This window comes from Drosophila erecta, unplaced genomic scaffold (assembly GCF_003286155.1).
Source record: "Drosophila erecta strain 14021-0224.00,06,07 unplaced genomic scaffold, DereRS2 tig00000283-arrow-arrow-pilon, whole genome shotgun sequence".
Lineage (NCBI taxonomy): Eukaryota > Metazoa > Arthropoda > Insecta > Diptera > Drosophilidae > Drosophila > Drosophila erecta.
In genome coordinates this window covers 329,955-354,128 of record NW_020825217.1, presented here as the reverse complement: position 1 = coordinate 354,128, position 24,174 = coordinate 329,955, and the positions used below count along the sequence as shown (strand labels likewise).

The window sequence follows — 24,174 nt, the reverse complement described above, 5'->3', positions numbered from 1 at the left end:
TAAAAAAGGGGTAGGAAAATTATGAAAAACTCGCCGTGCTGGTTGATAGTGCCTGACAAATGTGAGTAATCAAATTTAGTTACGTCTCCTGAGAACAGTAATATGGTTACTATGTTTTGAATAGTTTTTTTTTTTTATAATTATTGGTAATAGTAAAACATCTTAGATTTATCAGATTGTCTGATATTTCAATTTAGATTTCTCTTAACAACTTTAAAGCTGCGTTGTATAAAATATTCAATTTCATGAAATTTGTTTAAAAGGCTAAGAATGAATTTGAATTGAATGTTTGTCTGCTCTCTCGTAATTTTAGCTGAAATAATTAATGGCCTATTTTGTTATTAAACAAGATGGTTTAAGGAAATCAATAAGAGAAAGGGCGAATTTTTGAATTTCAAAATACCCAAAGCCACCGACTATCGATATTTATTGACTATCGGCCAGGGTTGCCATGCTATATAAAATTTGTTCAGTTTCCCGGAGTAGATTTTTGGCCACCTTTTGTGTAAAGACACAAAGAAAACCATGCAATTAATGGACGCCGAGTGCTGATGCGATCGGAATCAGAACCGCGTGCAAGCGGAGCTTATAGTGACCCCCACACCCAGATCACAGACACTCGGAAGGATCGCACAGGACACGGAAAATGGTGAGGCGGGGGCTCCGGGCCAATCCCACTACTTTGCGAGTGATTCAGAGTGATTGCACCTAACCGGGAATTGGTTTTCACCCACCAACTGTTTGTACAGCACGCCGCATCTTTGACGACGGTGGAGGGTCTGCTGCAGGAGTTTTATCAGCCCAGCACCTCCAATGCCCGGAAACGAGAGATCGAGACAAACCTTTTGGCCTTCAAGTCGCAGCCAGAGGCGTGGCAACTTTGCCTCCGTGTGGCCACTGCCTCCGACATCACCGTGAATCAGTTCCTGTGGTTCTTCAGCACCTCCACCGTAGAGCACACAATCACGCGGAGATGGACGCAGTTGACGTCCACGGACAAGACTTTGCTGCGAGAGACCCTTTGGAACTCGTATGCCCAACTGGGAGCCACTTCAAATGTGGCCAAACGGCAGAGGGACACGTTGGCCCAGTTGATAGCCCTGCTCGGAAAGAGGGAGTTCCCCGAACAGGACCCAAACTACATGCAGCACTGCATGGAACTGACAAAAACACGGTTTCAGCTTGGCATCAACCTGCTTAGGATCACCTCTGAGGAGGTGGTAAGCAACAGGGGCGACCTGACCACCGAATGGAAGCAGTACTTCTACTCCTGGTGGGTAAATAGCTCGCGGAGGCTGAAGTCTTATGGCTCAAACAGAGGTCTTGTGGTTCGTTTTAAGACTTAAGACTTTTTTTTTTGTTTTTCCATATTTAATTGCCACACACGCACCTTTTTTTCATTAATCATTGTGGTAACATTTGTTTAAATATACCCTTTTATGTTGCAGTCCTTACGATTGCACAATTTCGCAGCACATGTGGACCTTGAGAAATATATTTTCCTTAAAACTTGGCTTGACAATTGTAGTCAGCTGACCGTTTAAAATTCAACTAATTAAATCGTTGCCCGAGTTATCGTACTAAGTGGAACTTACTGAACTGTAATTACTAGTCAGTTGCCACAGCACTGTTCCTAACCCATTCTGTGTTCCCTTTGCCGTGTTTTCCGTCTTTCTGTAGCATCTCCATGTGTGTACCCGATGTTCTGGACCTGGTAACCAAGTATCTGCTAATCGCTGTGTGTCACATCAATGGCAAAGACATCCAATCGACCATACCAAACACCCTCATGGACTTTAGTCTAACCTCAGCGCTGCCAAACGACAATCAATTAAGGTGGGTCATCATAGCTTCCAGGAAAGCACACATATGTACATCTGTATGTGCATTACAACATTTAACATTTCGTGTAAATATCTCTTTTGGCCGTCTACTCCACAGTTCCTCAATTTTGGACCTGCTCGATTGTGTGCAGCACTTGGTCTCCTGGATACGCACTGAACTGATCTCGGAGTACTTCCTTATGAGCATACTCGACCTCTCCCAGTGGCGACCAGCCCACGAGCCCATCTCCTTGGTGGCTCTCTCTGTGCTGAATGAGCTGCTTTACCTCCAGAAGCCACTGCCCTTCGAAGGGCCCTTGATGGGCGGCGTGACCAGCCTCCTGGAGCAGCACAATAACAATCGGCGGCAGAGCGAGATGTACAGCGACAAGTTCCGGGAGCTGCTGCGCCTCTACACCAAAAAGTATGCTGGCAAGCTGATGCAGGAGCCGGACCTGCTGGAGACCTTCCTCAATCTGCTATACAGCTGCACCACTGAATGTGAGTCGCGTGGTAAAAATATTGCCTTTTGTGGTGGATCGACATTGAAAATGAGTCCTATTAAATGGTTTAAATGGTTAAGTACAACGGTTACTCATTTTGCATCTTCCAAACAGTGAACGGCGCTTTGGACTTCACCGAAAAGCTTGAGATCTGGACACCCATCATCAAAGGCATTGCCCAGCAGCCCGCCAAAATCACGCGTTACAACAATGTGCTCACCCAGCTGGTGGATGAGATCATGAGACGCACTCAGTTTGAAGCCAACAAACCCGAGCTAGAAGTGCTGGAAAACGAGCTCATGGAGAACGATGTATGAAGTGTTTCCTTTTTAGTATTTTATGTTAGATGACAAATTTCAAAAACGAAAAAATGTATTTTGCATTGGCTCAATCGTCATTTCAGACCTTCGCCACCGAGTGGCAGCAGTTCCTGGATCAATGCTTCGAGTCCCTTGCCCTGCTGGCCAACACCAGAGGTGCACACATCGTTTTCGCACAGGTCTATAACCACTGGTCACGGCCACAGATGTATTTGCTGTCCTTGGAGCACGCACTGGACCACGGAAGCGCTCGAAGCTACGAGGCGGCTCGTAAACTGAAGGGCGCCAATGTGGGCGAGATTCTGCGCGACTTTGCCACCGTCTGCCAGGCGGTGGTGCGTTTGGCCCCCTTGATGGACTCATCATCAGCAGCACCTGGGGTTGCTGAGGAGATGGAGTGCCAGCTGCAGATGCTGTCCGACAGTTTGCTGCAGACTCTACAGCTCCTCGCAAGCAATCGTTTGTACAGCGGCGGCAGCGAAATGGATAAAGCTACGTTCCAGACTGATTTGGACAACCTGTAAGTGGGGCATGCTTTTGCATGACTGAATGCATTCGAAAGATGTATGTAATGCTTTGCTTGATCCTTCAGATACGCTCAAGTTCTACTGGCCATGAGGAGCATCTTTCCGCTGACGAAGGCCATGAGCAGCGAGGAGCTGCTGCACCGCCTGTTTGCTATCCTGGGCAGCATTTTTGCTTGCAATGGATCCTTGTCGGCTGCCTCCCCCATTGTGCAGCAGACGGCCAGCGAGCTGCTGCTGTTCATATCGACTGTGATACGGCCCAAGTGCCTGCTGGATATACCACAAATCCAAAGTCTGCTGCAGGCGGGCTCCCGCCTGGGCGCCCAATTGCCGCGCCAGGTGTGCATCAATGTGCACATCAGTCTGGTCAGCTACATGGTGCTGCCGTGGAAAAACGTTCCGGAGCAGCAGCAGGAGTACCCGAGGCGTCTCTGGATGCTGCGTGAATATGTCCAGGGGCTGGCACAGAACTTCCTGGATCTGGACTTAGTGCAGGCCAACGAGAGCAAGGTGGCGGCCACCACGCTCAGCTTGCTGGGCACTTTTACTGCTTTAATTGAGTATTTTAAGGCCACTGGAGGCAATGCCAAGGACATGCTGGCAAGCAGCTTCAAGGTGCCTTATCTCTTTACGTAAATCTAAACGTACGATCGATCCTAAGCTACTAACGTCTTCCGTTTTGCAGCCCATTTTGACAAAGGCCCTAATGATATTCAACAGCTTCGGGCAAAGCAGCATCGCCATGGCCATCACGGTGGCCGAGTTTAGTCTGAGCATGCTCCGCACCTTGCCCACCCATTTGGGGGCCCAGTTCATCAAGGAAATGATCACCTTGTTCATAAGTGTCAGCAGCAGGTGGGTGTGGGTCTCCCATCTCTTTCTTTATGGTGCGCGTTGTGTGTGAGCGATACTTATGCTACTGTCTCCTTCCATCTGCAGGGAGCAACTGACTCTGAGCCGACTGGCTGTGATGGAAAAAATACTGCAGATGTTCAAGTTGATCGTGGAGCAGCCGGGGAGCGCTTCCTTGGGGCTGCTGCCCTCCATTTTAGATTTTAGCACTCAGCAGATTCTGCCCCTGCTGCAGCAGCAAAATGCGGCAACCGATAACAGCGAGATCACCAGCCTGTTGTACGCTTTGTTCGATAGGTGAGAGGCTACTGTGAAGTAAATCGTACGTGTGTTGCCATGAATTAACGCCCTTTCTCCCTTCTAGTGTGCTCACCTGCAAGTGGCAGTTCTTCTACAAAAATCAGCTCTCCAATGGTCACAGCGGTGGGGGCTCCGGCAACTTCAACTGCAGCGACAACCTGCATCCGGTCCACTTCATGGCCATCCTGAATGCGTATGGCCAGATGCTGGTCAGCGGCACTGATCCTAGTAATGTGCGCAGCGTTCTCTTCTCAATGCAAAATGTGAATGAGAGGAGTCGCCTGTATCAGCGCGCTTTGTTCAAGGAGCAACTGCTGGCTTCCTTTCAGCGGGCCTTGCTCAATCTGCTGTTGAGTGGAGAGGGCTCCCTCCACTTCGACATGATTGCCCAAGCCTTGTATGCTATGGGCCAGGTGGACCGGCGCCAGTTGCTCGAGAGCTTTGTTCACGCCTCTTTGCCAGTAGCTCATACGTCGCTGGAAGAGATCTGCCAGACAAATGTGAGTCACATATTGAGTACAGGGGGATCGACACCACTTGCAAAGCAAAAAAAGAAACACTATCATTCTATCATTGCACACATTAAGTTGCAAGTGGTGGTGCCTCCTAAAAAACTGACCTTGCGTTTAATTGGCACTACCCCTTCTTGTCCAGGACATTCCAACGTTTACGCAGAAACTCACGCAGCTCATGCAGGACGCCCACTGCGTGCACCTCAATGAGACGGCGTAGGCCTCCCTTCCCTCCAGCGCGGGACTTCTGCTGCTTCCCATCCTCGATCTGGAGGATACGCCCGCATACGTTTAGGTTCTTGCATGTAAATAAGATACTGTATTGTTTTATTTTTGTAACTTTTATATGTAATTTGCTTTCGCGTGTTGTATGCCATATTTCCCGATACTGTCCGTCGTCGACTGTCCCCAAAGTCCTAAGTTCTAGCACCATACCACCAGAATGCGTTTGGTTCTTCCTTGTGCGATGTTGTGTTTCTGTTTAGAGAGCTCAGCATTCGTCCCGATTGATAAAAGACATTAAATGTTAACTTTAAACAAGCTTCGTAAATAGGTTAAGTCCATTATTATCGGTAATTTTATGTGTACCGCGTAACATACATACGATTACTCTGCTTTCTGTGCTGTCACCGCAACTCGATAAAAGTCATACTACATTTACATACCTACATATATCTTAGTAGCCTATACATATACATACACATATATATCCATAAATTAATTAGCATATCGCAACATTTAAATCAGTTAGGTCGTAAGCAAGTGGAAAGTATCAAGTAAGAAAATAACTGGAAGGGGCGAAAAACCCGGGCGCGAATCCATGTAATTTATTTTGGGAAGAACTAATACCACACACACAAGTAAATCCATTGTAATGATTTGAACTATGTATGTATGTATAATTGCTTAGGTCCTGCAATCAAAAGTCCAATAAAACTATTTTTACCATTTTATTCGCCAGTTGTTTGCAATTATTGACGCTCAATGAAGTCAGTTTACGCAGTTCTCAAAACAATGTGTTCATAAATACAAATATATTTGTGCTCTCTTTCAATAATTTAGGCACATACGTATGTATACATGTATGTACATATGTAGGTACATAAAAGAGATCGGATTATGAAACAGTTATCACTCTCTTTTGTTTTCTTCCCTTTTCACTTCCATGAAATATCGACTGCGCGAGCTTTTAAACCCGTTACTTTGTTCTAACGTTGCCCGAAATAAAACTTTATTTTGAATGTACTCTGCGATTTCAGTGATTTCGGCGAATTCGGTGAGTGCAGTTCGATTCGAGGCATAGATTCGGTTGGGCTACGATTAGTGATAAAACGGCGAAATTTGTTCAAAAAATTGCTAAAGAAGTTCCCGTAGCGCGCGTGTTCGGTGTAACGCACAGTTTTTGTTACCGTAGTGTGTGTGCTCAATAAGTTCAGTTTAAAATCTGACGCATCATTTCGGTCTAGCTTACGGTTTTTGTTATGTATGTACATACATACATATGTATGCACACAACACAAATGGCGGCCGTGCAAAATCATTGTAATTAATTAAGCAAGTGAGGCGATTTTAAACATACGTATTAGAAACTCGGGTAAGTTGTAGGTAACTTAAGTTTAATGAATTGTTTCCCATTTGAACACCCATAACCTCAACCATTGCAAACTGTTCCTGCTGTTATTGTATGTACATATGTAGTATGTATGTATGTAGACCATGTTAAATGTTTGCATACGCGTGTATACTTGGCAAAAATATAAAAGGAGCGATCCCTGGACATATTTCAGTTACTATGCCTTGCGCACGCGCTCAAATAATTATAAATCCCACTGCCATAAAAATAAATAGTAATAAGGATCACTTATAAAAACAATCGCATAATGATGAGGGAGCGGGAGGATGTGGCGGACGAGGACCACAAAAGCGACAGCTTCCTTTCCTTTGTCTGTGGCTTACATACTCTCTTGTTTACTCACTCGATATTTCCCTTGCATATTTTTGCTCAGGTGTCGAGGACAAAAGCGCCGAAACCAAATTTAATAAAAAGCGAAAGCAAAACAAAGGAATAGCATTAAAATGTCAGGAAGCGAGGCAAGAATCACCCACTTCCGCTCGCCAGCAGGTAAATGCCGTAGAATACAGGTAGCCGAACGGCCAATGGCTGGTTTGCATATTCCTGAATCCTGGATCCTGGATCCTGGCAGCCTGCGTACTTCCGCAGGAAGTAGGGTGGCTTAAAGAGACAGTAGACACATTCACTTTTCATTTAAATGTGTCTGAAATTTCGCAAAAAGGGGTAATTTTAAAACTGCATTTTATTTATGATAGTCGCAGAAACTTATATGACTGTCTATAGTACCTTCAGTTATGTGAGGTAAGGTGTTTAAACGAACTGGAAGAACTAAATATTTAGGATTATGTGCATTATAAGCTACTATAAAGAATGTTCTCTAAGTTCCTAATAATACCAATAATAATATAACGACAGCTTAGTAATAAAAAGACTTGCTCAAACCTGATATCAAAGATACAGCCACGGACTTGGAAATGCAGTCATAATTGCTTATACGGATCCAGAATGACGCAGTGCAGCCATTGGGTATTGGGTAGCCATTCCAAAGGTAGCAACGCCAGCGAGTACGTGACATTGATTTGCTTTGCTAATTTGTGGGACTGAAAATCGAAGTGGCATATGCTTGACTCGAACCAGTGGCCTCCACCAGAACTCTTGGAACCATATAAAATGTTGAATGTGGTCAACGGCGATTCACAGTTGAGCGCTGGCGGCTGATATAGCAACAGTGCCATCTTCAGAAGACAATCAGGATTTGCAGCAGAGGACCAGGGATCAGGAGCAAAGAGGCAACAGCAACCATGGCAGTGGAAGTAGTGCAGGAGACGCTGCAACAGGCGGCGGCCAGTTCGTCGACGACGGTTCTAGGATTCAGTCCTATGTTTACCACCCTAGTGGGCACCCTGGTGGCCATGGCATTGTACGAGTACTGGCGCAGGAATAGCCGGGAATACCGCATGGTTGCCAATATACCATCCCCCCCGGAGTTGCCCATTTTGGGACAGGCTCATGTGGCCGCCGGCTTGAGCAATGCCGAGATCCTGGCCGTAGGCTTGGGTTACCTCAACAAGTACGGAGAGACCATGAAGGCCTGGCTGGGCAACGTCCTGTTGGTGTTCCTAACCAATCCCAGTGACATCGAGTTGATCCTGAGTGGGCACCAGCACTTGACCAAGGCGGAGGAGTACCGCTACTTCAAGCCCTGGTTCGGAGATGGTCTACTGATCAGCAATGGACACCATTGGCGTCATCATCGCAAGATGATTGCCCCCACCTTCCACCAGAGCATCTTGAAGAGCTTCGTGCCCACATTTGTGGATCACTCAAAGGCGGTGGTGGCCAGGATGGGCTTGGAAGCGGGCAAATCCTTTGATGTTCATGACTATATGTCGCAGACCACCGTTGACATCCTGTTGTCTACCGCCATGGGTGTGAAGAAGCTGCCGGAGGGTAACAAGAGTTTCGAATACGCTCAAGCCGTCGTCGACATGTGCGATATCATACACAAGAGGCAGGTAAAACTACTTTACCGCCTGGACTCCATCTACAAGTTTACGAAGCTTCGCGAGAAGGGCGATCGCATGATGAACATCATCTTGGGCATGACCAGCAAGGTGGTCAAGGATCGCAAGGAGAACTTCCAAGAGGAGTCGCGTGCGATTGTTGAGGAGATTTCCACACCTGCTGCCAGCACTCCCGCCTCCAAGAAGGAGGGTCTTCGCGATGATCTGGATGATATCGATGAGAATGATGTGGGTGCCAAGAGGCGATTGGCTCTCCTGGATGCCATGGTGGAAATGGCCAAGAACCCCGATATCGAGTGGAACGAGAAGGACATCATGGATGAGGTGAATACAATTATGTTTGAGGGCCACGATACCACCTCGGCGGGATCTAGTTTCGCCCTCTGCATGATGGGCATTCACAAGGACATCCAGGCAAAGGTCTTCGCTGAACAGAAGGCCATCTTCGGGGATAATATGCTGCGGGATTGCACCTTTGCCGACACCATGGAGATGAAATATTTGGAGCGCGTGATTTTGGAGACTTTGAGGTTGTACCCACCAGTACCGCTGATCGCCAGGCGTCTGGACTACGACCTCAAGTTGGCCAGTGGTCCGTACACGGTTCCCAAGGGCACTACGGTCATCGTGCTGCAGTACTGCGTGCACAGACGTCCCGACATCTATCCCAATCCTACCAAATTTGATCCGGACAACTTCCTGCCCGAGAGGATGGCCAACAGGCACTACTACTCCTTCATTCCCTTCAGCGCTGGACCCAGAAGCTGTGTGGGCCGCAAGTACGCCATGCTGAAGCTAAAGGTCCTGCTGTCCACCATCGTGAGGAACTATATTGTCCACTCCACCGACACCGAGGCAGACTTCAAGCTGCAGGCTGACATCATCCTGAAGCTAGAGAATGGATTCAATGTCTCGTTGGAGAAGCGTCAGTATGCCACGGTGGCCTAGAGTCCAGGAATCTACGACTCCGACTACACACACGCAACCTGTATATAGATGACCGATACCGATCCCAACCCGACACCTCGATGACGAACTTGTAAATCTAACACACCGAAGAAGAACCCAACGCACTGGCCAGCCAGAGAGTCAATTAATTTTTCTTTCGTTTTTGCCTTGTTACTTCTATATTTTATCAATTCCTTTTTGTTTGTTGGTCTTTAGCGAGTGGTGCCCTATATAATGTATACGCATATACTATATATCCTTTTAACCAACTGTTTGTGCTCTTCACCTTTTAGTACTCATACTTCTGTCACTATCTAAACCTTTTTTTTCGTAGCCATGTAGTGTGATTTTTTTTCTCTATTCTAGTATTTATTAAGTCAAATGGTTTAAACGAAACCCAAAAAAAAAATGAAAAATACACGTATGCGAGGCACGTAGCCGATAGAGCTGCAAAACAATTATAATTGCACATCCTGTGATGTTCTCCTTTGGGCGGTCGAAACTGCTTACGAACTTGGCTAGACAGTACACTAGACCACTTCGAATGCAGATAGTCGGGCAGACGGGAAAGACGAACATGGCCAAGTCGACTCGGCTTGTGGTTGTTCTGCGGTTTGGCAATCAAGAAGTTAATGCGCTAATGCGGGGCAATCGACAGTTTGCAAGATGCTGGCAATGTCAAAATATTGATGCTGGGCCGCTGTCCTTGGCGAGGTATTTTCTGCTTTACTTTGTTTCGCTCGTATTTTGGTATTTTGGGTACCTGTTCGTATTTGTTAGCATTATACTGATCTTAAGTCGACACCTCATTCGCTGGGCGATTTGTAATGCGATTAATCGGATGCAGATTGCGATGCTGACAAATGCGAATGCTGTTGTGTCGGAATCGGTAGCAGTTTATCGCGGCTTTCGGGTCAAAAAGAAGGAGGAGGGGGTGTCGGAAATTCGTTAGCCTTCTTTTTTTGTGATTAGCTGAATTCCACCGTTAGGAGTCGGCTTTCCCTTTTTTGGGCAATCGATTGCCGAATATCAATTTACAAACGGAACGAAACGAAACGGAAATCCTTTCGGTTTCTTCCGCATTTCCTGCCTTGCTGCATTCGAATTATGAACCCTTCCTTAGCATCTTCGGCAGACATAAAAAGGGGCATGAAGCAGGTCCCGAAAACCAAAATTCTGTTTGGTCATTGTCCTTTTTGCGCTAGGCAAATAGCACCACTACCTGGGAGTCTGCAATTCAATCCGCTGTGTTTGGGCATCCGGAAGTTTGTGCACATTCGTTCTAATTTTTATGGCGGAGTTCCTTAAACACGCTAACTGGATATCGGATTGTGGGCAATGTCCTTCATGCGTGACACTCGAGGATTTACTTTGATGACTGCCGGTTGGTAACTGCCACGTGTACTTTAAAGTTTTGATACTTTTACCTTTCTTGTTGGTATATTACATTACTTTTTGAGAGTCTATGCGTAGTTATGCTTTGTGTGAGTATGTATTGTAGTGTCTAGTCATTACAACTAAACGAAGTGAAGTACTGATAGCCATTTTCCAAAGTTGTTGGGACATCTTTGGGATAGAATGTGTGGCCTTATTGTGCTGCTCGAACACAACATTATATGAAATCAAGAAGAAATAGATTAGCCTGAACTACACAAATATCCTTGTCGACTCTAAGTTGCATACAAAGCCGCTTTAGAGAAGAGGAAGCCAAACAAAGAGCTCGGGAAACTATTAAACAAGGAGCTGCATACCAGGACATCTCAATCAATGCAAAACTGACAAAATAACGCTGCCTGGAGTGAGCGGGAGTATAAATTGTGTTTGTCATACAATCGAGTCTGGTGACTCAATGCCGATACTGTACTTCGTCCTTGGAATGTTCCCAGTGGCCACCCTGGGTGCATAAGTCAAAACATGGGAATATAGTCTTAGGGCGACAGGGTATGAGGTGACATTAGAAAAATGTCCTGGAAAACATGTGCAACCAGACCTGGGGAGCAGCTTCATTTGATGTTTCTAAAACTGGACGACGAAAGTCACATGTGTTGCCCTCGAGCCTCTTGCTTGGGGCTCCATTCACGGAAATTGATGGGGGTTTAAAATTTCGAAATATGTATTTAGATACAGCGATAAAATGGGATGGAATGAATGGAAAGAATGGAAGTAGCTCAGAGCTGTCGGCGATTCGCAGATCATCAATGGCTGAAGTAGAAAGTAGGGAAAATTATGGGGAAGGGCTTAGGCGAACCGCAGGAGGTACTTGAAAGTGTTAACCCGCTTTTGGTTTTAACGTTTGTCTGGAGTTATTTTCTTGACCTCGTTCCTTGACCCGCTTAAGGTTTTTGGGCACGGAGCGCACACTTAAGTGCCTCATTGTGGGCTGAAGTACGTCCACTTAAGGACATAGAAAAACTGAAAGCCATGGAGTATAAGTATCTGCTTAAGTCTAAGTAGCTCGGCTTGGACTGCAGTTAGTTTCGTAAGACACAGTAATAGGAATGCTATTTGCCCGAGAAGACCATCTTTGGTCTTCTTCCTTCCTTTTGCTGAATGAAAAGGAAGGATGAAATTCTTGAATGAAAGTAGAATCTTAACAAATGATTACTGGGATCAGCGGATCAGGCACTCAACGCTATTATCTCGTCTTTGGGTACATAAGAATGGCGAAGGTAATGAAACAAGTGAGCTTGCTACTTGATATGGTTTTCCCAAAATATTAAAGACTTTAACTTCTGAAAAATTAATTACTCTGTTCGTGTCACCTATCGCAATTACAATTACCAACCAGCCAACTCGGCTTCCGCAGGTCAAAGAGCAGCATCTGGCTCAGAAATCTGATAGTCAGCGGATCGGAGAACGGGGTAAATCCAATCAAGTCAGCTGTACGAGCAGGCGCACACGCTAAAGTGAACTTAAAAACAGGCGGTATGGTATGCAGAAGTATTGCTCTGGTGACATGTGAGGCGTGGCATAAGTGGCATAATGAGGGAGCAACTTAAAGCGATTGCGGCACCCAGAGCTATGAAAGCAAATCGCCCGATCGAAGGATCCGATTGGGCTCATATTCCTTGGAGAGTTCATCTGCCCTAAGCCTTTGGCATCCACGAACAAATAAACAAAAAACGCACATAACGGCAATGATTTCCCAGTTCAAACGGTTAAAATGCGAAATTCGACCCACACTCAAAGGTGTACGGTTGAGGGGCGTGTCGCATTACCAATATTTAATAATTATAACGGTGCGTGAAAAGATTTTCACTGCTAACGGTGAACGGTTAAAGGCGCACCCACCACACGGCCAAAAAAAGAATGATAGGAAAACACGTTTGCACCTGGACTGAAAAATTGAAAACTGCTCGGAAAAAGGGGGTTGTAGGCGATCTCAGGAGCTCAGGATCGCGCCAACACGTACACACAGCGAAAAAAGAAATAATAATGGGTGTAATGTCTCGCATTAAAATGTCGGCCTCAAAATCGGAATGTGTTGTTTCCTCAGTGTACTACTTAGATTTCTTTGGGTTCGGGTCCTGCAGATGCGAAGATCCTTTGGCACAGGCCATCTATTCTTAATGGCCAAACGATTTCAATTGATTTTTCTTACAGCATGGCTGTCTTATATAGTTTTGCATCATCCATATCCTTTGGACCGGCCCTTTCTTATTATTATTTTTTCGTTTTTCTTCCGTTTTTCTCCTGTTTGGGCAGATGTCCCAAAAGAAGGAGACGGGTAGACAGACGTGAGAACACGTAGGCACAGGACAATGAAGTCCTGGGGACAATTGGCAGGAGAGTGTAGCGCCAAGTAAGAGTGAGGGTGAGAAAATATCCTGCAAATTAACAGACGTGCGTCAAGGTTTCGATACTTTAAATACGAAAAATGTATTGCCATTCCATGACATTTTCCTTTTTTTTAATTTGTACTACATATTTGACATTCGACTATTAAAATGCAATCTGTTTGATTTACGCTTGCCGGTTAAGTCCCAAATATAATTTTACCCTAAAGCCGTTTTCCCTCCATTTCCACCCCCATTTATTTTACTGCGTTTTTAATTACTTGTGTCATTATGAAAAGAGGCACATGTTTCAACCGAAACAGCTGGAAAAAAAATCAGAATACTTTCGTCATAGTTTCCAATTTTCAGTTCCCAAGTGTAATTCCCGCGTTTCAGGGTTACGACACTCGAATATTCCCCATAGGACTCTGTCATTTATCAGAAAAGACCCTTTTTGAATATCGAGACAGACTCTCTAAAATCAGACAAATAATTGAGAAAAAACCACAAGAAACAATTTAAGTTTTTAGAAATGTTCATATTTATTTGCTCGCCATTTAAACGTTCCTACAATTAAATCTACAAAAAAAAATATGGTTACACAAATACATTAATTTTTGTAAAATATTAGACACTAGTGTGGCTCAACATTAAGCCGTTTATCAGGATAACTATTTGTGGTTGGGTCTTAGAGGTTATTTCTATTTGGTTTATATCACTAGATGACTTTTAATCTGCTAGGTTCCTAGATTTGATATATGGTGTTATAGAAGCTTCCAATGCAATGGAGGAGACATTTCCGACCCCATAACGTTTATATATTCATGATCGGCATGTCCGTCCATCTGTCCGTCCGTATATTGCAGATAGTAAAAAAGGTGAATCGGGCAGGTTTGATCAACAATATTGAATTCATACGCACAACTCCATACATTTCGTATTTAATGTTATTTCTGCCCTTTTATGGAGTGCATGGAAATCGGACGATTATATCTTATAGCTGCATGGAAATGTGTTAAACTTCATCGAAATTGTGCGACCTTTCATATTAAAGACATGGTTTTAACAGCAAAGGTACATAAACTTCGGCTGGCCGCAGTTATCTTCCTTTCTCGGCTTAAATTGCTATTTACACAATGACTCAGTCACGGCTTGATTAAAAAAAAACTTTAGATAGAATGGCCTGCCACAGAAGTCTGTGAGGACTTCAAATCATTTAAAAATACGCTAGAAACTTGTAATTGGTTTTTTAGAGATGCGTGAGAGCGTGAGATGCGGCTAAACGGACAGATTGGTGCATGCACCATTCGATTTAGCTGCGTGTGCCTCCCACCAGTCAATGGCATCGATCATGCTCTCGTCCGAAAGGCAGCCAGCGGTCGAGTTGCTGGGCGGTTCCTGCTGCAAAATATCGCTGAATTCCTTCTTGAATCCGGGCAGTACTACGTTGTCGTAGAAGCTCACGGGTTCCTGGTCGTAGAACGCGGGTAAAATAGGCGACGATCCCAGGCTCTGAACTTGTGGCTGCTGCTGCGGGGAAGTCTGTGCGTTGCTGCTGCTGCTAATGTTGTTGCTGGCGTATTCCTGTTTAATTACTTGCTGCTGCAGCGGTGTGGCACACGTCTGTAACAGCAAGTCAGCCGAGGCGACAGGTGAAACTGGAGAGGAGCAGGGGCTTCTTACCACCTTTTGTGGCACGGGCGATCGCGATAACTGGCCCGAAGCAGCTGTTTCTTCAAGTTTTTGCTCGTGACTCAAATCGCCCAGTAATTCAGCCGTTAGCAGTTGATAGGTGTTGGTCCCTGGTATTCTGATGTATTGCAACCCATTCAAGGTAGTCAAACTGGGCAGGAGATCAGTGGCTTGGGGCGGGTTTTGGATTTCCTCGGACAACGTTTGCTGGACTGGCTGTGGCTCCTCCATTTCGTAGTTGCTCAAGGAGTCGTCGAAATGTTCATCCAGACAATCAAATTCGTCCTTGATAAACATAAAGCTATCATCGCCGGATCCAGAACTATTCCCCTGACTGTTGAGAGGTGGAAAATCGAATCCCAGCAGTTTTTCCAAACTTCTTATATACTCCACGGCCATGCGGAGGGTCTCCACTTTGGATAGCTTCTTGCTGGCTCCTCGTCCCGCTCCCTGGGCCTCAAAAGCCTCAGAAACTTCTTCCGGGATCTTCTCCCGAAGTAAGGCAAATCCATTGTTGACCTGCTTTACACGATTTCTTTCCCTAGCGTTTCTACGGGCAACGGCTTGTGGCAAAGGCAAGCCCTTTCTTCCTGGAGTGCCGAAACTGTGGTCGCCTTGGCTTTTATTGGGATGGCTTACAGTTGCTGCTTTTGGGGGCCTTTCCGCCGCCAGCTTCTTGTTGGTCTTGCATTTTTTGGCAGGCACTGAAGTTTTACTAGGCTGTTGATTCTGCTGGTTCTGCTGGTTCTGCTTTTGGGATTCTCCCAGGGGCCTTTTCCGTTGACTGGGTATGGGTGTGGTATTAGTTGTGCTAGCCACGGCACTCTGAACAGCACCCAGCATGCCAAAGTCACGGATCTTTCGGATAATGGTATTCTGATTGGCCATATGCTGTTGCAAGGCGTTGGCGCCACTTTCGCTCAAAACATTGTGAACGGTGATCTTTCCAAAAGGTTTCAACGTGGTTTTCATCCCTGGATTGGGGTTTTCCTTGGGGTTTTCTTTTGGAGGAGGTGATGGGCTGAAGCTCAAGGCAGCCATAATTATGTTTTGGAATTCCTGGCTTTTTGTGGGCGGGAGAAAAACTGGTGGCGATTGCGGGTGTACTTTCAGCACGTTAGTCCTTCTTGAGTGAATGTTAAATGGAGACTGATGTAATATGGTTTTCGTGTCCTTGCATCAGGACAGCTGCTGGCGCTCTGTGTCGCGTGCCCCTAAACTCAGAACTCAAACTAAAACGCAAACCCAACGGAAGTGACTTCGTTGACTGACATACACAACACAGAGCACACACACACACACACAAAACAGAAGGCATTTGAGGTCCTGCGTATCCCTTATGTAAAGGGCCTGACTTTTCATCCCCTAGACTGGGTGTCCCTTTCTCGATCGCTCACACACACACCTTTATTATATATTTTATATAGCGTACGGCTTTTGGGAAAACTAACATCTGATCAACTCGAGCCAAAAAGTCCACCTGGTTCAAGGGTGGATTTCGCCACGCTCTCTCTCATTATTTATCGGCAGCAAAAACATCATTCTTATATACCGCCCCTATTAATATATGGACATAATAATAACCATACATGTATGTATATAGTAAAAAGGGAGCTTTTGCAGCCCTGGTTTCCAAGGTATTTCCAAGCTACCTAGGAATCTGCCGAAGATCCTAATAGATCACCTTAGACCTTCAACATCCGTCATGTAAAATGCAGGAATGCATTTCATCTTTTGGCGAAATCAAAATTCGTAGACAATATTTCAAGCTATTCACCTATTCTTGACTTTTAAAAAAATCGGCCTGGGTAGTAGAGAGCTAATAAACAGCAATTAAACACAGAGAGAAGTAATATCCTGGGCAGTTCACTGGGCTACAGTTTATGTTTGAAATCGAAAAGATGCCAGAGAGCCAATTTAAATCTTTCAAGGGGTGAAAAATCACCCATCCTTTCTCTATATTCTTGTTTTTTCTTCGTCGAGCAAAAAATCTCTGGCAATTAGTCTGGTGGGAAAATAATTTTACCAGTACTTTAGTTCTATAATCTATTCCGTTTTTTTGGAGCTTAGGTCTTAGGTCTGTCTGTGCAAACAAGTTTTCGTGTGCTACAATAAACTTTTTTGATCCGGCCTCTCAGGTAGTTTCCAACAGACCTGAGTAAATAGAGGAGTATACATACACGTATGTGTGCGTGTGTGTTGTACTTGCTGCACAATTTATAAACTTGAGTTCACTTGAAAGGTTCAAGGAAAAGGACTTGAGCGCAGGATAACCGGCGGGGAGAAGAAACTTGCGACGAACGACTACCGGTTTTCGATCCAGGATGCCAAGTCCTCATTCCTCATTATGCAGACGAGCTCTCAAAGAAAAAGGAGTCAACGCTTGTGCGTACTGAGGAGTCTTTGAGTACTGGGAAGTACTGCTCGGCGTCCTTTGTTGTCCTAGAGGATTTGACTTGGTTGCGTCCCACTTTGACGACGCATCGCAGCACTCAGCTCAAGGAACAGCCTCTGCCCCAGCCACGCCTTTTGTCCACTGCAAGAAAATACTTCATGTTAAAGTAGCCACCTATTTCATTCTCGCAGGATAAGAGCAAATGTCCCGCATTATGTTTAAACTAGTTTTTTTCTTTCGTTTAATAAATCCTATATCTTTTCCAAATTACTCCCACGTTCGTAAAACTAAGATCCTGCCTCCCTTGTTTTTTTAAATATTTTTTTATTCTGACTTTTATCTTTGGCGACTCGAAATTTTCCAATCTAGACAAATACAATTTATGCATGGTATCTGGTTTCTGGTTTATTTGCATTTTAAAAACGCATTGATTTCAATGGGAAAATATCTTGAGACGAGAGAAATGTTAAATAGCACTGAATACTGCATACTGCATCTTACAGGATCTCTCGGAAAATGTGAAGTCGTCTTATTTGGCTTGACCCTCCGTGATCGTAAATCAATCTGACAACGCATTCAAGTCGCTTTGATTTTCAAAATGTAAGTTCCCTCTTCCTTTTCCATTTTGTAACCGGAGAAAGGCGCCTGGTGAATATGTCCTGGGCCCATATTCTGTGTGTACTCGTCGTTGACTCAAGTGGATCCTTTAGGACGCTTCATCATTTAGCATCTGTGCACAGTTGTTCGTTCATAAATTGTTTCACTGCTTCTTGTTTTTTCTTATTATTATTTCGTCTTTCGGCTTATGAGTGTTGAAAACTTGATGGAACGGAAGTCTCTCCGTGGAAGTCCTTGAAATAACTTTGGAGTCGAGCACAGGGGAAAAGTGAAAGGACCCAAGCCGAGAACTACTCAAAAGGACTCGCTCTACGGGAAACACAATTTTCGGGACACCGTTCATGATACGTTTCTGACGCTGCCTTCTAATTATTACATACTTCTCCACAGATCTTGTACGAGTTACGAGTAACTTCTTGCGTACAAGTAACTTCTAAACTAAATGAAATAGCCTAAAAGTACTGACATACCCTTGATGCTTTTCTCCCATTCACTAAGGGCAAAAGTGAGTGGCTGCGACCAGTTCTAATGCCGTTTTAAAACAATGAAATGGGGAAATGGCGAGTTTCCCTTCAAAGTCTGCGTTCGACTTTAAAGTGAAACTCACAATTCTCGCTGATCGGGATCGCAGTGGTAAATTGTTTTCAGATCGCGCACGTGCCTTGTGCTCTACATAAGTGTGCGTGAGTGTCTGTGTGACTGGGCCTGTTCTACCTGAGATGCTACACTCAAAAAAAAAGACATTTTGAAATAAATATGATGAATCCTACAAGAAATACAAGCCCCTTCCGTCATTTGTAACGCAGTAGGCTGCACATAACTAAAATTGTTTAATCTTGTAATATTAATGGTACATATTTATTGGTATTGGTAAATACTATACCAATACATTCTTAACCATTTTTGAAATGTACAATTCTCATACTTTTCTCTCAGTGTCGGGGACACTTCGGCCATGCCCTTTTTTGGATTTTAGGGTATCGGGGACCTTTGGCGCGCTTTCGGGGGTTTCCGAACAATAATAAATTATCCTCACCCTCACCTGGCTTCTCATTTCCTTTCTCGCTCACTCCTCTCCCCTACTGCTTCGCTCTTTTGGGCTAGGCGCTCTTTCTATCTTATCCGGTATTCCGGTATCGATCCTGATCAAATCTGGGCAAATTCCGCCCCAGGCTCAAGTGTACACAAGGGAAGGACTATAATTTAGGCAATACACCGGAGAAAAGCTAAGAGTATATGAATGTGCAGGATATGTTCATTTTAGCGTATGCTTAGGAGCAAATATTTAATATTTAGGGCCCCAAAAAACACCGTTTTGTGACAAAGGCATTTGTTTCATTTTAAAAACTTGAACTTCACATATACCTCGAAATTTCGATTGCACGTTTTATGATTTCTTAGTCTAATTTGAGTTTACCCCAAAAACAAGTTTCGTGGATCTCCCTCGCATTCGTTCTGCCTCCCTCTCGCTAGCCCCTTCCCGCTCTAATGCCCTTTGTTCCGTTTTATATATACATAGAGCATATTCCATATGTATCGTGTCCGTGTCCCGTGTCCCGTGCTGGGGTCGCTGATCGCCAGCGATCCTGCATCGTCATTCTGCCGCGAAAAACATCTGCTCCTGCTGCACAGCAATCGTTCGCCAGCTCTGCGCCTCGCCCCTCGCCCCTTCGTCCCGCTCTGCGTCCCTTTCCACGCTTGCTGTCTCGCTCTCCTTAGAGCAACCCCTGTGTGCAGCAAACAATGCCACCAGAAAGGTCCTGGGCATTAAGTTCCGCCAGGATTAGGGGTGTTTGCGCTAGGGATCGCTGGTAACTTTCGGCCAACTGCTGAAGCTGCCTGAAAGTCGCCGATTCAGCCGGTGGGTGGTGCTTGTGCTCAAATTAGTGCAATTAGTGCAGTACCTCGATCCCTTTGCATGATGCTAGAAACTATGTGGCTTAAACTATATTTCACTTGATAAACTCGTATGTGATGGCAACGCGATTAGGGGCCGAGGTAAAAGCATTATTGCACTTTCAGGGGTGGGCCCTCGGGAATCAGAGGCAACAGGATTGCAACTGGTTACGAAATTTGCTGCGAGCGGCAAACGGCGAACAATGGGAAAATTAAATGTGTGAGCAATCGGCAACGGAATAAAAAATATATTTGAGCAACCGATTAAATGGCGGGAGGGTGGAAGTAATTGTTCACAAACCTGTTGCCGATGGTGCAAGAGGGGGGTGGCGGGGCGGCGGGATGCGCACGCGCAATGGTTTTTTATAAGGGATTCAAAGCCGGCGGCAATGCAAATTTGGTCAATTTCACTCCCTGCACATACTTCACTAACACGATGATCGGATATACATACACTCTACGAAACTCTGACTAAATATTTAATGCAAGGGTATATATTTTCGGGTACACTAACTGGACTTCATGTAGGGCATTCCATCTCTTCGTAGAAAAGTGACCTTGTCCGCTCGGGGAACACCACTTTAGAGGCATATTACTGAGCGCGTGTCTTCAGTGCCTCCGATCCCCTCGATCCCTTCGCCGACCTGAGACCATGATCCTGTACCATTTTACCAACCCCTCCAACTCCCAAGTCCACTGACCGCACGCGTGGCCAGTTTTGAAGTTTTGAAGGCTTAAAGCCGTGCCAGTCGCAGGTGTCCAGTGAACTGGTTGCGCCGCGTCCTTTGTATCGTCTAGTTGGATAGTCGGCGACTCTGGGTCGGACCCCAGCCTCAAAGGCCTACAAAGGTTGCTTCAGTGGCCGTATACAGGGTATACAGCTACAGGGTAGCTGTGTTGGAAGCTGTCCCAGCCCAAGAAAAATCCGTGAAATTTAAAAAAAAAGTGTAGTACCAAACAAAATTACTGGTAGGGGTCCGTTAGAAAATGCAAATGTCTTTCCAGTTTAGCTATCATGTTTGCTTACTTTGAGTTATTTGACAAATGCGAACAATTAGTAAAATCGCAGAAACGAAGTCGCGGGGCTTCTCTATCCCTAAGTTCTGTAAATTGTGTACTTTTTAAGTAGAATTGAATTGAACTTCACGGAATTGTAATCCTTGCTTTGTGATATGAAAATCCATTCAAGTACTTAAAAAAATACTGCTTAAGATTTGCTGAGACGAATAATAATGAAACAGGGAATTTAGCCAGATCTGTTCGCTTCAGAACCGCTTTAGTTGATTTCTAACCTACTTTTCGAATGCAGAAAGATGAATTGGAGTTTTCGCAACAAAGCAGTAGGATTTTTCCTCTTTCTATTATATGTAACCCCTTTTCGAAATAAGTACACCCGTTCGACTATTATACTAATGATTGGGTTTCCTGCCATGCCTTCGTTGATTCCCTTTTTTGTTATTTTGGTTTCAGCGTTGATTGCCTACTTACAAACTCTTTGAATTGCTATCAGGCAAATTGGCAAATAGAAAAATTTACGCACCGTTGATTTCCTTTGCTTCTACGCGGCATTTTTTCAAACTATTGATTTTCGTCGGCAAGTTGCGGTTGGGCAGTCGAAAAGGATCTGGCTCCGACGAGGATTTAAATGCACTCGAGTGATCCGTTAAGTGGGCCTTGTCTGCTGCTGCCGAAATGCGTCAAAAGTGAGTTCCAGCTCGAGATTAAGCAGCGATTGAAGTCCGCCGAAGCTAGCAATTTAAATTCCGGCGACATCGACCATTAATTGTTGGTACGGCACTTTTGGCATGCGGCACACAAGGACTCTACGGATGTTCAAGGACTGCGGCCCAAAACCTCCCCGCTGATAAGACACTTGTAGCCGACATTCGTATCCAGGGGAAAAATATGACTCTTTTGATAAGATTACCAAAAAACATAGTTCTTGGCAGCTGCTGCTTGTAAATTGGTTCGTCTCAATTGCAGAATATGGTAGATACACTCGTATTTCGTTAAGCGCCCTTGGCCAACAACTTATTAAACTTCTAAGATAGGGCATATCAAATATACGAAAACTTATATACATCAATGCAGAGCAATTTGACAAATTGTTTCTCCTCAAATAGAAACACTGCTTGCGTTCCAGGAAGTGCAAATGCATTTTATGCTTTTTGTCTATTTGGCAGTCCTTTATTTCCAGCAGATTAATCAGAAAACTCCTTTTCTTTGGCTATTTCATGGAATTTAATTTCGGTGCTAGATGTATTTGTCTTTTTATGAATCCACTGGTCCTGAAATCGAATCACTCCCCTGTTCCTTGGACATTCGAATCGAAGGATCAATGTTTACCCAAAACATAAAGAGGAACAGGACAAACGCCCCAAGCAAACAATGGCATACTTGGCCATTCAGGAAACTTCTCTCTGGCATTGTTGCGTGATTTTTTTGCACTTGTTTGTATTTCTGATCAATTAAAACTGTTCCCCCCGCATTGTTCGTCCTTGGTTATTCCCAATAGTTCGTGATATTTGCTTTTTCCTTTCTCAATTTGTGTTGACTTTGCCTGGCAGAATCCTGGGATCTGCCGGTTGAATGTGCCCACATGCTGGGTGTTTTTACAACGCATAGAATCAAATCCAAGCACTGCAGTGCACTGTAAAAAATGTAATAACTTAACAGGATGAGGACATTTGGATGAGCCCATCCCCGTCCATGAGAAAGGTACCCAGGTCGTTCTGCCCGAAATAATGTTTATTTTCCTCACGAACAGGGCTTCTGTTTTGTTCGCCAATGCGAAATCTTTTTCAGCAGCAGCCACAACATTTTCATAGTTGCAGAGCTCAGGAATATTGCGCAAATATTGCATTCTTGCCATTCAGAGTGCGTCAGCCTGTGTCAATAAGATATATCATCGATTCCTGCGTCCTTTCGCATTGTCTTGGCTCTAGCCACAAAAATGGAATAAAATAATCACGGATCCCAGCTTCTGGGAATTCGTTTGGTCTTGTCTATTCCCTCACGTTTGCTTTGGGAAAATGATTTTCCACTCTTTTTTTCGAGCTGCAAAAATTCAGTTCGTGATGTTCGACGGAATTTTGCGATTTTGACGCGTTTTGTTTTTTATGCAATTTCTCGTAGGATTAGACCTTCTGAGAAATTTGTAAGAACTGCAAAGGGACTAACTCTTTTTTAAGAACCGATGGTGTATTTGTTATGTCGAAATTTAATAAAGGATAGAAATCTAAATTTTCTTTTTTACTTAACTAGCCTCATTTAACCCTAAGTTGACCCGTAATTATTTTAACTCCCCTGCTAGTTAATACTTTTTGGTTGTAAGTCGAATTATTACAGCTCTTTCGATCCACCGATTTGGTATTAACGTACTTATACATATCTTATGCATTATGTCGCGTGTCCCTCAGCGAGACTAAAAGGCGAGACTCCACACTTAAGAGTCCTTATCAAAACGTCGGCGTGTTTCAAAAGGTAACATTTTTCATCAGAGGACTTTGCCGACAAGTGTTCTTCAGTAGTCTCGAAAGATCTTGAATTCGATTCTCTGGCATGTTTGTTTATTTAACTGTTCACAAATTAGACTCCCTGTAAGGCAGCTATCTATCCACTTGACCATTTGTACTTCGGGACGCGCCTATTTAGATAAGGATTTTTTCGTCTGGTCTGCCGATCTTGGAATCTACTTTACCCTGCTGGCTAGCCTGCTAGCCTGATCATCCCAAATCCCGGCTTAATTGTTAATGCTGAGTGAGATGTTCTGCCTGCTGGACTGCAACGACTCGTTAACATTTAGCGAACCAGTCGAGCAGCCCACTAATTAAGTCATTTTGCCAGCTCGTTACATGGACAGCGGTAAAAAACAGGAGTACACATAAAAAAATTCCACGTTTTCAAGCCTGAAACCAATATTGACGAAACATTTTAAAACATAGGTTTACTTTTCCTTCAGGCCTTTGGCCAAGTCTAGCTTGCCTTAAAAAAGTAAATGTGGAAAAATTAAATAAAATCATCACTACGGAATTCATTCCATTTGAAACTTGCAATAATGAGCTGGTTACTCTATTTACAAGTATTTGGGTGACCAACATTTCTGGAATCATACTAAACGGACAGACCTGTACAGAGAATTTTTTTAGTGTCGAGGGCAAGGGGCGTGGCTGAGAACTGCTCTAGGAGAACTTCGGAAACCCAGGCATAAATTCCGCATCAAAGTGTTGCTCAAACTCGAGTTCGCAAATCAGTTTTATAATGGGCCCCGGATTCAGATTCGGTTTCTTTCGTTTGATGTGGCTCGGCGCTATCGGCAGAACCTTTTGGGCTACGCGGATGGAGTAGTGGAGTGCGATAAACTGTCCAAGATTGTTGGCGGCTAATGAAGGCAGCGCGTAAAGTTCATGATTGGC

The 24,174-nt window shown here is 44.5% G+C and overlaps 4 protein-coding genes across 4 annotated transcripts in view; 3 read left to right on the top strand and 1 right to left on the bottom strand.

Annotated features, from left to right (window-relative positions):
* Nucleotides 1-424: 424 nt before the first annotated feature.
* LOC6555675 (exportin-6-A) lies at nucleotides 425-5,790 on the top strand. The gene is made up of 11 exons (XM_001982356.3): nucleotides 425-649; nucleotides 750-1,273; nucleotides 1,681-1,836; nucleotides 1,942-2,324; nucleotides 2,441-2,637; nucleotides 2,730-3,166; nucleotides 3,239-3,788; nucleotides 3,859-4,028; nucleotides 4,113-4,322; nucleotides 4,390-4,825; nucleotides 4,980-5,790. Exons 1-11 carry the CDS (start codon nucleotides 647-649, stop codon nucleotides 5,055-5,057), a joined length of 3,144 nt encoding a protein of 1,047 aa, XP_001982392.1. The 5' UTR covers nucleotides 425-646; the 3' UTR covers nucleotides 5,058-5,790.
* Nucleotides 5,791-5,841: 51 nt separating this feature from the next.
* Nucleotides 5,842-24,174, top strand: part of LOC6555805 (ras-related protein Rap-2b) — a 211,311-nt gene continuing 192,978 nt past the window's right edge. Inside the window, exon 1 of the mRNA XM_001982343.3 lies at nucleotides 5,842-6,431. The gene's annotated coding sequence lies outside the window, so the exon portion shown is untranslated. The remainder of the gene's footprint in view (nucleotides 6,432-24,174) is intronic.
* LOC6555674 (cytochrome P450 4g1) lies at nucleotides 7,602-9,851 on the top strand. The gene has a single exon (XM_001982355.3). It carries the CDS (start codon nucleotides 7,712-7,714, stop codon nucleotides 9,380-9,382), a length of 1,671 nt encoding a protein of 556 aa, XP_001982391.1. The 5' UTR covers nucleotides 7,602-7,711; the 3' UTR covers nucleotides 9,383-9,851.
* LOC6555672 (achaete-scute complex protein T8) lies at nucleotides 13,699-16,162 on the bottom strand. Its single transcript, XM_001982354.3, has one exon. It carries the CDS (start codon nucleotides 15,889-15,891, stop codon nucleotides 14,437-14,439), a length of 1,455 nt encoding a protein of 484 aa, XP_001982390.1. The 5' UTR covers nucleotides 15,892-16,162; the 3' UTR covers nucleotides 13,699-14,436.

What these genes read in the sequence shown, in the direction of transcription:
- LOC6555672 (XM_001982354.3), bottom strand. Translation starts at nt 15,891, where the DNA reads ATGGCTGCCTTGAGCTTCAGCCCATCACCTCCTCCAAAAGAAAACCCC.
- LOC6555675 (XM_001982356.3), top strand. An exon ending in TTGTACGCTTTGTTCGATAG is followed by an intron (nt 4,323 to 4,389) that starts GTGAGAGGCTAC and finishes TCTCCCTTCTAG; the next exon opens with TGTGCTCACCTGCAAGTGGC. An exon ending in AAGAGATCTGCCAGACAAAT is followed by an intron (nt 4,826 to 4,979) that starts GTGAGTCACATA and finishes CTTCTTGTCCAG; the next exon opens with GACATTCCAACGTTTACGCA.
- LOC6555674 (XM_001982355.3), top strand. Translation starts at nt 7,712, where the DNA reads ATGGCAGTGGAAGTAGTGCAGGAGACGCTGCAACAGGCGGCGGCCAGT.